Here is a 12,495-nt window from a genome sequence, read left to right on the forward strand (position 1 = left end):
CAGAAATAAGCCTAGCAGATTTTCACATTCCTACCTAGATGTCAACAGTTTAGAAAACTATTTCAGATTTATGATATAGACTTTTGAAGTACAAGCACAGAACACCACCTCTCCCAATGGATTTAAAAGATAACATCTGATTTTGACAGTCCCTTCTTGATGGAACCCTGTTTCTGACCAGACAGAGTATAACATGGTGTTGTCTCCCTCCTAAGCTTCCCACTCTTCCTTCATAGAATCATAGAAAAGTGAAGTTGGAAGGGGCCTACAAGGCCATCAAGTCCAACCTCTTGCTCAATGCAGGAATACAATCAAAGTATATCTGACAGGTGATTATCCAAGGTTTTCTTGAATGCTTCCAGTGTTGGAGCACTCACCAGCTCCTGAGGTAACTGGTTCCACTATTGTACTGCTCTAACAATTAGAAAGTTTTGCCTGAAATTCAACTGAAATTTGGCTTCCTTTAACTTGAGCCCACTGTTGCATGTCCTGCATTCTGGGGTGATCAAGAAGAGATCCTGCCCCTGTTCTGTATGACAGCATTTCAAATATTTGAAAAGTGCTATCACCACTCAATCTTTTTTTCTTCTTAAGGCTAAACATGCCCAATTCTTTCAGCCTTTCTTCATAGGGCTTGGTTTCCAGCCCCCTGATCATCCTTGTCACCCTCCTCTGAACTTGTTCCAATTTGACAGCACCCTTCCTGAAGTGTGGTGTCCAGAACTGGACACAATACTCAAGGTGAGGCCTAACCAGTGCTGAATAGAGGGGGACTAGCACCTTGCAGAATTTGTAAACTATATTTCTATTAATGCAACCTAAGATAGCTTTTGCCTTTTTCGTAGCCATATCACACTGTTGGCTCATATTTAGCTTGTGATCTACGACAATTCCAAGATCATTTTCACTCATAGTTTTGCTGAGCCAGGTATCCCCCATCTTATAACTATGCAATTGGTTTCTTTTTCTGAGGTGCAGTACTCTGCACTTATCCCTGTTGAATTTCATTCTGTTGCTTTCAGCCCAGTGTTTCATCCTATCAAGGTCATTTTCAATTTTTTTTATGTCTTCTAGGGTTTTAGCTATTGTGCCCAATTTTGTATCATCTGCAAATATAATAAGCATTCCCTGTACTCCCTCATACAAGTAATTAATAAAAAATATTGAAGAGCACCGGGCCCAGGACTGAGCCTTGGGGTACCCCACTTGTGACCTCCTCCCAGTTAGAGAAGGACCCATTAAACGTCACCCTTTGAGTATGATTCTGTAGCCAATTGTGTAGCCACCTGATACTTGATCTATCCAGCCCACACGTAGTTAGCTTGCTAATCAGGATATCACGGGGCACTTTCTCAAAAGCTTTGCTGAAACCAAGATACACTATGTCTACAGCATTCCCTCTGTGAGGGAAGTGACCCTCTGTTTTTGATCAGGAGGTGACCTGATCAAAAAACACAATCAAATTAGTTTGGCAGGATTTGTTCTTGACAAATCCGTGTTGGTTTCTTGTTATTACTGCAATGTTTTCTAGGTGCTTGCACAATGACCGCTTTACTATCTGTTCCAGAATTTTGCCTGGGATTGATGTCAGGCTGACTGGCCTGTAGTTCCCAGGCCAGTTTTATTTCCCCTTTTTGAAGATAGGGACAACGTTAGCCCTTCTCCAATACTCTGGCACCTACCCGTTTCCCATTATTTCAAGAAAATAATGAATACTCTCGGATGCAGTTCATCTGGCCCTGGAGATTTGAACTCATTCAAGGCTGTAAGATATTCCTTGACTATTTGTTTATCTATCTCCAGCTACAATCCTGTCCCACCTACTTGCACTTCCAATTTGTTTGGAAGTTCATAGTCTGTCTTATGGGGAAATACTGAACTAAAATAGGAATTTAACACCTCTGCCGTTTCTTTGTTATAATTTTTTTCATTTTCATTGTGGAGCTGTGCCACTATGTCTTTGGTTTGTCTTTTGCTACTCTTTCCTTGCTTCCTTCCTTCCATCCTTCCCTCAATGTGCTTAATTCAGTTCAGCATGTAAGTGCTTACAATGGCAGAACTAGTAGAAGTAAGGGTACTATTTGCATCATGGATCAGTTTTTTTTCTCCTGTGCCACACTTCACTTTTACTTTCTATGGCCAGAAACAGACATTGGGCAGAGTCCAGAATTAAAGCTGAAAGCACATTAATGTTACAGAGAGCTTGGCTGAAGCAGTGTTTCCATGTTTGTGAAGTCAGACTTCAAAGGAATCCTGTGCTTTAGTCCTGAAAACCAATCACCAAGGAAAGCAAGATAATTTGCATAATCACAGAGTTGAGGGAATCTCATGCCATGACACTCAGGCCTCCACATTAGTTGAGATTTTTTTTTCAGACATGGTCTATGTTTGATGTCTATTTCTAGCCCCAGTGTCTCAAAACCATATTGTAAGGTAACAATAATTAACACAAAAAAGTATTCAGCAGACTTCCTTTTATTCAGATCTTAAGGGGAAAATACCATCTCTCTGATTCAGTCATATTTTACTATTTCATACAAACACATAAGGCCACAATTTATGTAAGGCTCAAGGTAAACCTAAAACAAACACAGATGTGCAAACATACAGATTAGTCCAACTGACTCCAGGGTAAGCAATTAACTTCAAAGGGACTACCGTGGAGTAACTGGTTTGAGGACTGCCGTTTGTAGAATAGTTTAATAGAACCATTTGTAAAAACAAAGAGAGAACATTTCATCCCACCTATGCTGGAGATTTTTATTTTATTTAATTTTATTTATTTATTTTTGTAAGATAAAGCCCATAAACATGGTCTAAGAGAGCCTGTCATAAGTCAAGAAGTCAATAGCTGTCGAAGCCAAGGAGGCATTCCCACCTCTCCTCTCCCCACAAATCTGGACAGAAGAGACAAGGAATGCCAGGGTGGTTGGCCTCCTATAGTGCTGGAATGGGACTTGTATGATCCTTGTTCTAATCCTCACTGAGCCATGAAAGTCCCCAGGTGACCTCTCTCTTGGCCTGTCCTACAACACATGCTAGTTATGAGGGTACAGTTGCCAGGAAGAGAGCCACCTACACCACCTTGAGCTTAGTGGAGGAATGGCAGGGTATTAATATAACAAACAAACAAATAAATAAACGTCATGCACTCTGATGGAAAGTGGTCCAAATCACTAATGTGATATATGCAACATAGTAATCTGCTTTACAAAAAAAAAGAAAAAAGAAAAAAGAAAGAAAAGAATGGTTTACGGGGGGGTCTAACATGGGGGGGCTTTCAGCCACAATTCCAACTTTATTTATTTATTTATTTATTTATTTATTTATTTATTTATTTATTTATTTTAGCGTTTCTTAGCAGTTTAGCAGAGTAATTCGCAATCCAGGCAGTCCAGAAATAACTCACGCACAGTCCAGCAGCATTTCCTTCAGCAATGTGTATGTACAGCAGTATTTACAGCAGTCTGGCAGCATAACGTGTAGAAGTGATCTTCAAGCAGGAAGATACAACTGACTGTACAATTCACACTGATATGCATATACAGGACCAATCAGATCACACATTGCATCATCCCTGAGTTGCATCATCCATGAGTTGCATCAGCACTGCTGAGTCATCCCGACTCAGTTTTAACATACCTTATCATTATGGCTTCTCATTAATACACTCCATTCTGCTCAGGCCTGTAATTTTCCTTGACTATTTATTTATTTATTTATTTATTTATTTATTTATTTATTTATTTATTTATAAGAGTTTTTACCAAATACCAATGGTCTCTGAGTGGCGTGCAGCAATATTAAAACTTTAGAACCACATTAAAAACCATTAAAATAATACCTAATATTATAATAATACCCAATATTAAAACAGACAATTTATCATTAATAAATCCTGCTGCTCACGTGGCCAGTTAAATGATACTATTTTATTAAAATGCTGGCTAAACAGAAAGGTATTTGCCTGGCACCGAAAAGCCAAAAGTGTCAGAGCCAGGCAGATCTCTATAGGAAGGGTGTTCCAAAGTTGGGGGGCAACAGCTGAGAAGGCCCTATATCAACATGCCATCCCCTTCACCTCCTTCAAGGATGGCACCTTCAGAAGGGCCTCCTGGCCTGATCTTAGAGTACAGGCAGGCTCGTATGGAAGAAGGCAGTCCTTTAGGTAACCAGGTCCTAAACTGTTTAGAGCTTTATATGTCAAAGTAATCACTTTGAATTAGGTAGCAGCAACAGGCAGCCAGTATAAATTTTTCCGAACTGGAGTGATATGAGTCCATGCGGTGGCACCACTTACCAGCCGCACAGCACAGTTCTGTGCCAGTTGCAGTCACCAGACTGAATTCAAAGGCTGCCCCACATATAGTGTGTTGTAGTAGTCCAGTCTGGTTTTTACCAGTGCATGTGTGACTGTTGCCAGGCTCTGCTCATCCAAGTAAGGGTGAAGTTGACATATTCTCCGCAGCTGTAAGAAGGCACCCCTGGACACCGAGTCCACCTGGGCTTCCAAGGTCAGACCCAGGTGAAGAAGCACCCCCAAGTTGCGGACCCTATCTTTTAGGGGGAGTGTAACTCCGCTTAAGGCAGGGAAATGGCCCTTTAACCTATCTGGCGGAGCACCTTCCAGCAGCATTTCTGACTTGTCTGGATTGAGCCTCAGTTTATTGACCCTCATTCAGTCCATTATCGGGTCCAGGCACGAGTTCCAAATGGTGCCTGTTACACCTGGATTGGTAGAGAATGAGAGGTAGAGCTGGGTGTCGTCAGCATATTGCTGACTCCTCAGCCCAAACTTTGTAACATGGTTTCATGTAGATATTGAATAGCATGGGGAACATTATAGATCTCTGAGGAACCCCATGACGCAACTGCTATGAATCAGAGCTACTGACTGAATCAAATCATGCCAATTAAAACTCTGCATGCTGTTATCAACATGGCAAGTCGGAACAATTAAGGCAAACAGAGGAACCAGCTTGGCAACTGTGCCACAGTCATGGGACTCTCTCTAGCTAAACACTTTTTGAATTCTAGAAATTATCTAGGCAAGAACATATGCCACCCTTGGCGAATACTAATATATACATAGGGTTTGGAAAGTTACTTCCCTCCCCCATTTCTATTTCAGAAACACACCTTGAATCACCAGCAAGATAGTAAAAAAAAAGTGCACACCAGTCACTTAGCAAGAATATGTTAATTGCAGTGGGGAAACAAAACAGTTTTGGGAAAACTTCAAGCATTTTTTCAAACAAAACACTTCAGGGGCACATAAAAATGATTTTTTAAAAAAAATATAAACTGTTCTGTATCAGGGGATTGGGGGGAGGGAATACTTTGCCAGTGTTTAAATAAATTAGTACCAGTTTCCTCAAAAGTGTTTTGTTTTCTCACTCTCAAAAGGACTCTCACATTGTGATTAACTTCTTTGTGGAAGATCCTTTTTATCTGTAAAAGTGTTTGAAAAATTATTCATTTTTACTTTTCATCACAGTATTGGAAAAACAGCTCATCATATGGTTCATTGTATTGCCTGTTACTTTTTCATTAATTTTTTTTTTCAGAGACGCCCCTGCAAAAAATGCCATTGATATGAGAATGGCATATGAATTGAAAAATTCCTGTAAAATGGCTGTTAAACTATAACTGAAAAAGTTAAACATGTTGCATCACTTAAGTAATTATGTTCCATTGTCCTACTTTTGAAATACAGATTTATTTATATTTTCATTACCCTTCCCCCAAAGTAACTCATTACAGGCAATTTTGTTATTTGTATCTCGTTATTTCTCTACCCTGCCTTGAGGATATAAACAGGGTTCTAACTTATTTTAAAAGAGCTAGCTAGCAAAACTGGTAGAAATCATTAGAGTTTAACATCAGTCTTATGGCATTTAATTTAAAGAAATATTTAAACATTTAGGTGCCCAGTTTGGAAAAAAAGCAGGCAAGGAAGCTTTACAGACCCACAGAGTATGTGTGGCCATATGTGATCAGCTAGGGCTGCTCATAAGCACACTCTCAGATGCATATGCAAACATTCACACACTTGTACACAATGTCAGCTGACAAAAGCCTGACTGTGCAAGGAAATAAAAAAGCAGAAATAATTCTCCCTATGAATCCCATACAGTGACTATGATTGCAACATAAGATGGAGACTGGGATAGGACATCCACATGGACTGGGGACTATCTGTGGGCTACAAGTCACTCAGAAGTGAACTGATTTAATGTTTGGCACTTTAGCCTTGACAGCATCCAGCTACTGTTTCGAACGTAGAAAAAGAACCTGCATTTAGGATGTGGACAAGATCTCCTACCAACATGGCAAAGTAATCAGGTTCCAGGTTTGACACACAAACCCCTCCATTTTGGATGCAGAGACCCAAGTTTCCAAAAAGACACACACAGCCTCCTGATGTACATGGGTTTCTGGTACAGCCCGTGCATGGACCTGCTTCCATAAATGGCTCACTTTGATCACCCCCATAGAATCTTAGGGAAACAGACCAACCTGGAACAGCAATCTTCCCAACTGTTGGATGATTCATCTCCATGATGAGCCCATTGTGCAGCACCTTTAAATAAATACATACATACATAAGCAAGCAAGCATAACAATGAGAATCACTGGTTTTTAGAAAGTGTTACCATCAATGATATAGAAAGCTCTAGCCAAAAATGTGGGTCATGGTCTAATCCCATTAGGTGAGGAGGACAAAAGGCACTCTATTTGTGCACAGAGTAGTGGAAGCTGGTGAGTTGTCCTGTTTCAAATTTGTTTGAAATGAATGGGTTGAATTGTTATATTCCTAGTAAGGACACACTCATTTTACTACCTTGGCAACAATGCTTTCAAAATTCAATAGCATTTTATCCATTTAAACAGGTTCTATTTTAGTAGGCCATACTGTACTTAACAAACCCAAACTGTAGTCGAACATTTTCTCAGATGAAAATTAGCACTCTAAATTTCATCAAGTACATTTTTGTTGCTATGTCATTTTAATTTTTCCTTCTTGTTTTTACAAAGAGCGTAGTCTTTATTCTCTTAGATATTTCTCTCATCAAAAAGAAAACATACCGGCAAACAAATGAAATAAAACAATCCAGAATAGAAATTCCCCCACTGCAAAAAATAGCAATTTGTTACATTTTCACAAAATTTCAAAGAAACTTCCTTATAAATAGACTTCAGAGGAACATGACTTCAGACTTCTCAACCCAGTTATTTCAGGAATTTGGACATCAGTGAGAGAAGAAATCCAATAAAGCCCAAGTACCATTTAGTGAGAGAGGGATTCTCTCCCAGTTAAGAGACCACAGGAACTTGTTTCCCAGAAGCACTATACCTACCATCAATCACATTGATATCTATTTATTTATTTATTGAGATTTTATACCACTGAATTAGTGTGAAGCACTACTCAGGGCAGTTAACAATCAAATCATTATAAATTATATAATACAACCAAACAAAAATAATAAACTCAATCAAATCGAAGACAACATAAAGCAAAAAATCCATCCATATCAAATTATTATAATATATATTAAACTACTACTCCTATCAGCATGGACCTGGATAAACCATGGTAAAAGGCAATCAGGGGAACTTCAACCATATTTATTCTATTCCTGTCCCCCTTGATTTTGTAAAAGAAAGAAAATATGCATAGCTAATTTTGCTGTCATAAAACCATAAGGCATCTGTCAATGCAACTTTGAAAAATTGGTTCGGTTGAGTAGCATTATGTAAAATGAAAATTGTTTCTAAATTAAACTTTATATTTTGGGTGCTTCCTATAAAGGTTACGGAAAAACAATGGAAAGAATGGCAGAGAATGATAAATTGTTATTATAATAGATATACACGAGTGATTAATAAGAAATTATAGTATGCAACACAAAAAAATGAGGTCTTGGATTACCCAATTTAATATTATAGTATACAGCAAATCAACTTAAAGAAGCTGGTAAAGAGAACAAACCTTTTACAGTGAAATTCACCTTGCTTCAACTGCCATCTTTTAGGAAACAGAAAAAGAAATTTCTCTTTTCCTGCACATTTGGGTAGTTTTGTTGGTGTAATCTAAGAGTAATCCTATTTCTGCTGTTCTTCCCTATCCTTGGTTCAGGATGGCTTTACATGACCTTTCTTCTTCTTTTAATACATTTGTAAGATTTGCAATAACTACAAACTGAATCCACTTGGTAGCTCCAGCTGGACTAGATCAATTGAAGCCATGGTGTTTCCATATGTGTTAATTAATTCAGTACTTGATTTAATTAGACTGCACTAGTATTTCCATATGGACGTATGAATTTTTATGTTCTGTATTTCTTATACTTTCTGTCTTTTATTTTCTGGTGAACCACTTTGGGACTGTTTTTATGTGTGTATAGCAATTAATTTAATTAGCCAAGGTAAACTAAACTTGAAAAATATCACCAGCACAGAGACCTTTCAATATGAAGTACCAGAGAGAGAAAAAGTAAATATATAATCATAGAAACATAGAAAAGTGAAGTTTCTACAAGGCCATCAAGTCCAACCCTCTGCTCAATGCAGTAATACAATCAAAGCATATCTGACAGGTGATTATCTAAGTTTTTCTTGAATGCTTCCAGTGTTGGAGCACTCACTTACTTCTGAGGTAACTGATTCCACTGTCATACTGATCTAACAGTTAGGAAGTTTTTTCCTGATATTCAACCGAAATCTGGCTTCCTTTAACTTGAGCCCATTGTTGTGTGTCCTGCACTCTGGGATGATCGAGAACAGATCCTGCCCCTCCTCTGTATGACAGTCTTTCAAATATTTGAAAACTGCTATCATATGACCTCTCAGTGTTCTTTTCTCAAGGCTAAACATGCCCACTTCTTTCAGCCATTCCTCAGAAGGCTTTGTTTCCAGCCCCCTAATCATCCTTGTCGCCCTCCTCTGAACTTGTTCCAATTTGTCAGCATCCTTCTTGAAGTGTGGTGTCCAGAACTCAAGGTGAGGCCTAACTAGTTGTGAATAGAGGGGAACTAGCACCTCGTGGGATTTGGAAACTATATTTCTATTAATGCAGCCTAAAATACTGTAGCATTGGAGTTTTCTTGACACAGATACTGGAATGGCTTGCCAGTTCCTGCTCCAGGTAGATCACGTTTAGTCAGAACTCTCCACTATGACCTGTCCGTCTTGGGTCTGCATAGTCAAAGCTATGGTTTTTCCAGTAGTGATGTATAGAAGTGAGAGCTGGACCATAAAGAAAGCAGACCGCTGAAGAATTGATGCTTTTGAATTGTGGTGCTGGAGGAGGCTCTTGAGAGTTCCCTGGACTGCAAAGAGAACAAACCTATCCATTTTGAAGGAAATCAACCCTGAGTGCTCACTGGAAGGACAGATCCTGAAGCTGAGGCTCCAATACTTTGGCCATCTCATGAGAAGAGAAGACTCCCTGAAAAAGACCCTGATGTTGAGAAAATGTGAAGACAAGAGAAAGGGACGATAACAAGGCAGCAATCCAAGAAGGAGCAGTACTGCATATACATGACCATATCTCTGTGAGCAAAGATGGAGGTATTTTCTATAAATCACTATTTCATCTTTCAGTTACAGTTTCCAGCATAAAGATATGTTCCCTGTATGTCTTCAGATGTAACCAAACTGATGAAGACTTTATTTATTTATTTATTTATTTATTTATTTATTTATTTATTTATTTATTTATTTATTTATTTATTTATTTATTGGACTTATATACCGCCCCATAGCGCTACAAGCACTCTCCAGGCGGTTTACAATTTTAATTATACAGGCTACACATTGCCCCCCCCAGCAAGCTGGGTACTCATTTTACCGACCTCGGAAGGATGGAAGGCTGAGTCAACCTTGAGCCGGCTACCTGGGATTTGAACCCCAGGTCGTGAGCACAGTTTTAGCTGCAGTACAGCATTTTAACCACTGCGCCATGAGGCTCTTTCCTTCTTCCTTCTGATATTGGAAAAGAAAAAGAAAAAAAGTGACATAACATGAGCCACTAATACTAATACTAATACTAATACTATGGCAAGGAGGTAAAATTGGAGGAGCACCCTTGTTCTCTATACATGCTTGTTGGTTTTCCACAAGTCTCTTTATATGTCTTGGCATGGCTTCTTATTAACTTGTCCTCCTGCTTATAGATCACTGCTCTGTACTTACATCCGTGTCTTTGTATATGAAAGTTATTGCAGTCACATATATCTGAAGCTTTGTCCATTGCTAATGCAAAGTAGCCTGATCTGGTGGGATTATTTTATATATTTCTTTTTCTATTAAAAAATAATATCCAATGGTTTTAATATAATCTTACTTTTTTAAAAAAATGGTTAATAGTCTCTCTTTAAAAAAACTCATTTGTTAATAGTTTCTCTTTTTTTAAAATCTCCTTTGTCAATAGTCAGGAAGTCCTGAATGTTCCCCTACTCAATGCCTAACCTAAAAAGCAAATAAAATAACTAATGGTAACAGCATGGTATTATTCACATTTATATCTCACTCAGTTTTACAGTCCATAGAGGCTTCACCTGTTTCCCCATACAAAAAGTATACAATCAACGTACATTTTTCAATACAGCCATATTTTCCCAAGAGCCTTTCTTTAAGCACATCATCTATCTTACACCTGCCAAGTGTATGCCATAACATGTTTATACTGTATATAATGTTTAGCTGTATTGAGACTTGTCTATCAGCTTCAAAGCAACCATGTATGGTCAAATCTGAAATGTGTTTCAAGTCTACAGAAACCTACAGGAATATCAAAAGGTTGAGATTTCAGGCAAAGAGTATGTAAGGCCATCTAAACTCAGCTGGGAAAGTCTCAAGGAATTACCATGATTCTTCAGCTCTCCAGAGCAAAAGGCAAATCTTATAGGAAGAGATGCTGGAGGGGGAATCTTTTTTTGTGTTTGATGTCCTTAAGGCCTGGGCACCCATTTCTGCCCCAGTGGTATCAGGCAGGGCTCAATGGCTCAATATGAAAGTGCCTGCAAGCACACTGTGCTTGTACAACATCAGCATATCAAAAAGCAAGAAGCAGGACAAGAGAGCTGGGAAAGAAGGCAATTGGGTTCCATCATGTCATTCAGCAAGGCAAGAAATGGAGTACCAGCATCATGAACCATCTTGTTACACAGACCGTGGCAGCAGCATTGCAGAGAGGCAGATGGCAACATTCACTGTGGGGTGGAGCTGAATCTCCCACAAATCCCAACAGCAGTATAGAACACTGAAAAATTATCATATGTGTTATAGATAAGTCCTAGCAATCACTGTAGATGCTGAGGATATTTTGCCACCTTTTCCTGACCCTGAATTGACATATTACCTGGTAAGCTGTGTTTTACCACCTTCCACAAACAGGTAGCCCAGAGACCCACTCCCAATGCTTGCCTACTCTGCTTCAGCGGCACCAAGAAGACCTAATGTTCTAGCCAGCAACTGCTGATGTAACTTCAGAGTTCTTATTCTGCTTTCTCATGGCTGTTTGTCTGGTCTTCAAATAGAGGCACCTTCAAATAGAGGGCAGTGTATAATCATACATGGCAACTGTATTCCAGTGAATGTGTAAAATCATTTGTACACAGATATACAGCCCTTATACTCCCAGCTACTCTCTCACTCCTGCTGCTTTCCCCCTTCTGGTTGGTATCCATGTTTTCTGTGAAGATGCAGGCCAACTTTACCCAGCTTTCAGAGATGCAATAACAGAAGTCTCAGGGGCAATAATTTGTGACAGGTAGTGGGTATATTCTCTTTTTCTTTTTGGCTTGTTTCATAGCTTGCACTAAACTACTAAAGCTGCAGAAGATGTGAAACAGACCCAAAAAGATACTGGCTACACATCACAGATTATTGTCCCTGAAGAAGGCCACAAATCGTCTCCACCAAAATACATTAGGCAGGTTTTAAAGTGACATAAACTGATGTTTTCTATACATCCAGCAACTTTTGTCTCTTTTTCCTCATTGATCCATTGGATGTTACTAGTTCCTTTTGCATTTTTTTAGAGATGCAGGAACACAGAAATTTTTCATTAACTGATATCCTATTCAGATACTACCTGTCCGAATGTTAGGAGAGGTACTGTCAATGGCAATATGTTTCAAAGATGACTCCTGTTTTTCATGGTCTGATTCAGATGACTCTAAGCAGAGGATTCATAATGTCTTTTTTCACTGAAACTGGAGCAGAACAAATTGAGGTCTGTACCAGGACTGATGGATGGACTAACACTGGTGCTGTTGCAACTGATGAACGCAGAAATGGGGCAGCAGTTGGTACTGCCACTGCTATTGCACCTGTGGCCTGATCTTAGTCTTGACTTCAATATCATTGTTGTTGGTGTCAATGTTGTTATCAGCACAACAGGAAAAATCAGTGTGATGACAGATAGGACACAGTGGATGAAAGTGGTTATTTCATAATGGTGTTGGACAAAAAAAAACCTACCAT

General features: G+C 39.0%; 1 protein-coding gene across 4 annotated transcripts in view; it reads right to left on the reverse strand.

Annotated features, from left to right (window-relative positions):
• SUGCT (succinyl-CoA:glutarate-CoA transferase) overlaps positions 1–12,495 on the reverse strand; it is a 506,744-nt gene that overhangs the window by 72,901 nt on the left and 421,348 nt on the right. For 3 of the 4 annotated variants that reach the window (XR_012088437.2, XM_073003757.2, XM_073003763.2), the window contains one exon: positions 6,520–6,583. The exons of the other annotated variant lie outside the window; for it this stretch is intronic. Coding sequence is in view for 2 of the 3 variants with exons in the window: in XM_073003757.2 (XP_072859858.2) it covers positions 6,520–6,583 (64 nt within the window). In the remaining variant the exon portion in view is untranslated. The remainder of the gene's footprint in view (positions 1–6,519; positions 6,584–12,495) is intronic. 4 annotated transcript variants of the gene reach the window in all.

The sequence above is a fragment of the Pogona vitticeps genome, chromosome 6, assembly GCF_051106095.1.
Source record: "Pogona vitticeps strain Pit_001003342236 chromosome 6, PviZW2.1, whole genome shotgun sequence".
Taxonomy (NCBI): domain Eukaryota; kingdom Metazoa; phylum Chordata; class Lepidosauria; order Squamata; family Agamidae; genus Pogona; species Pogona vitticeps.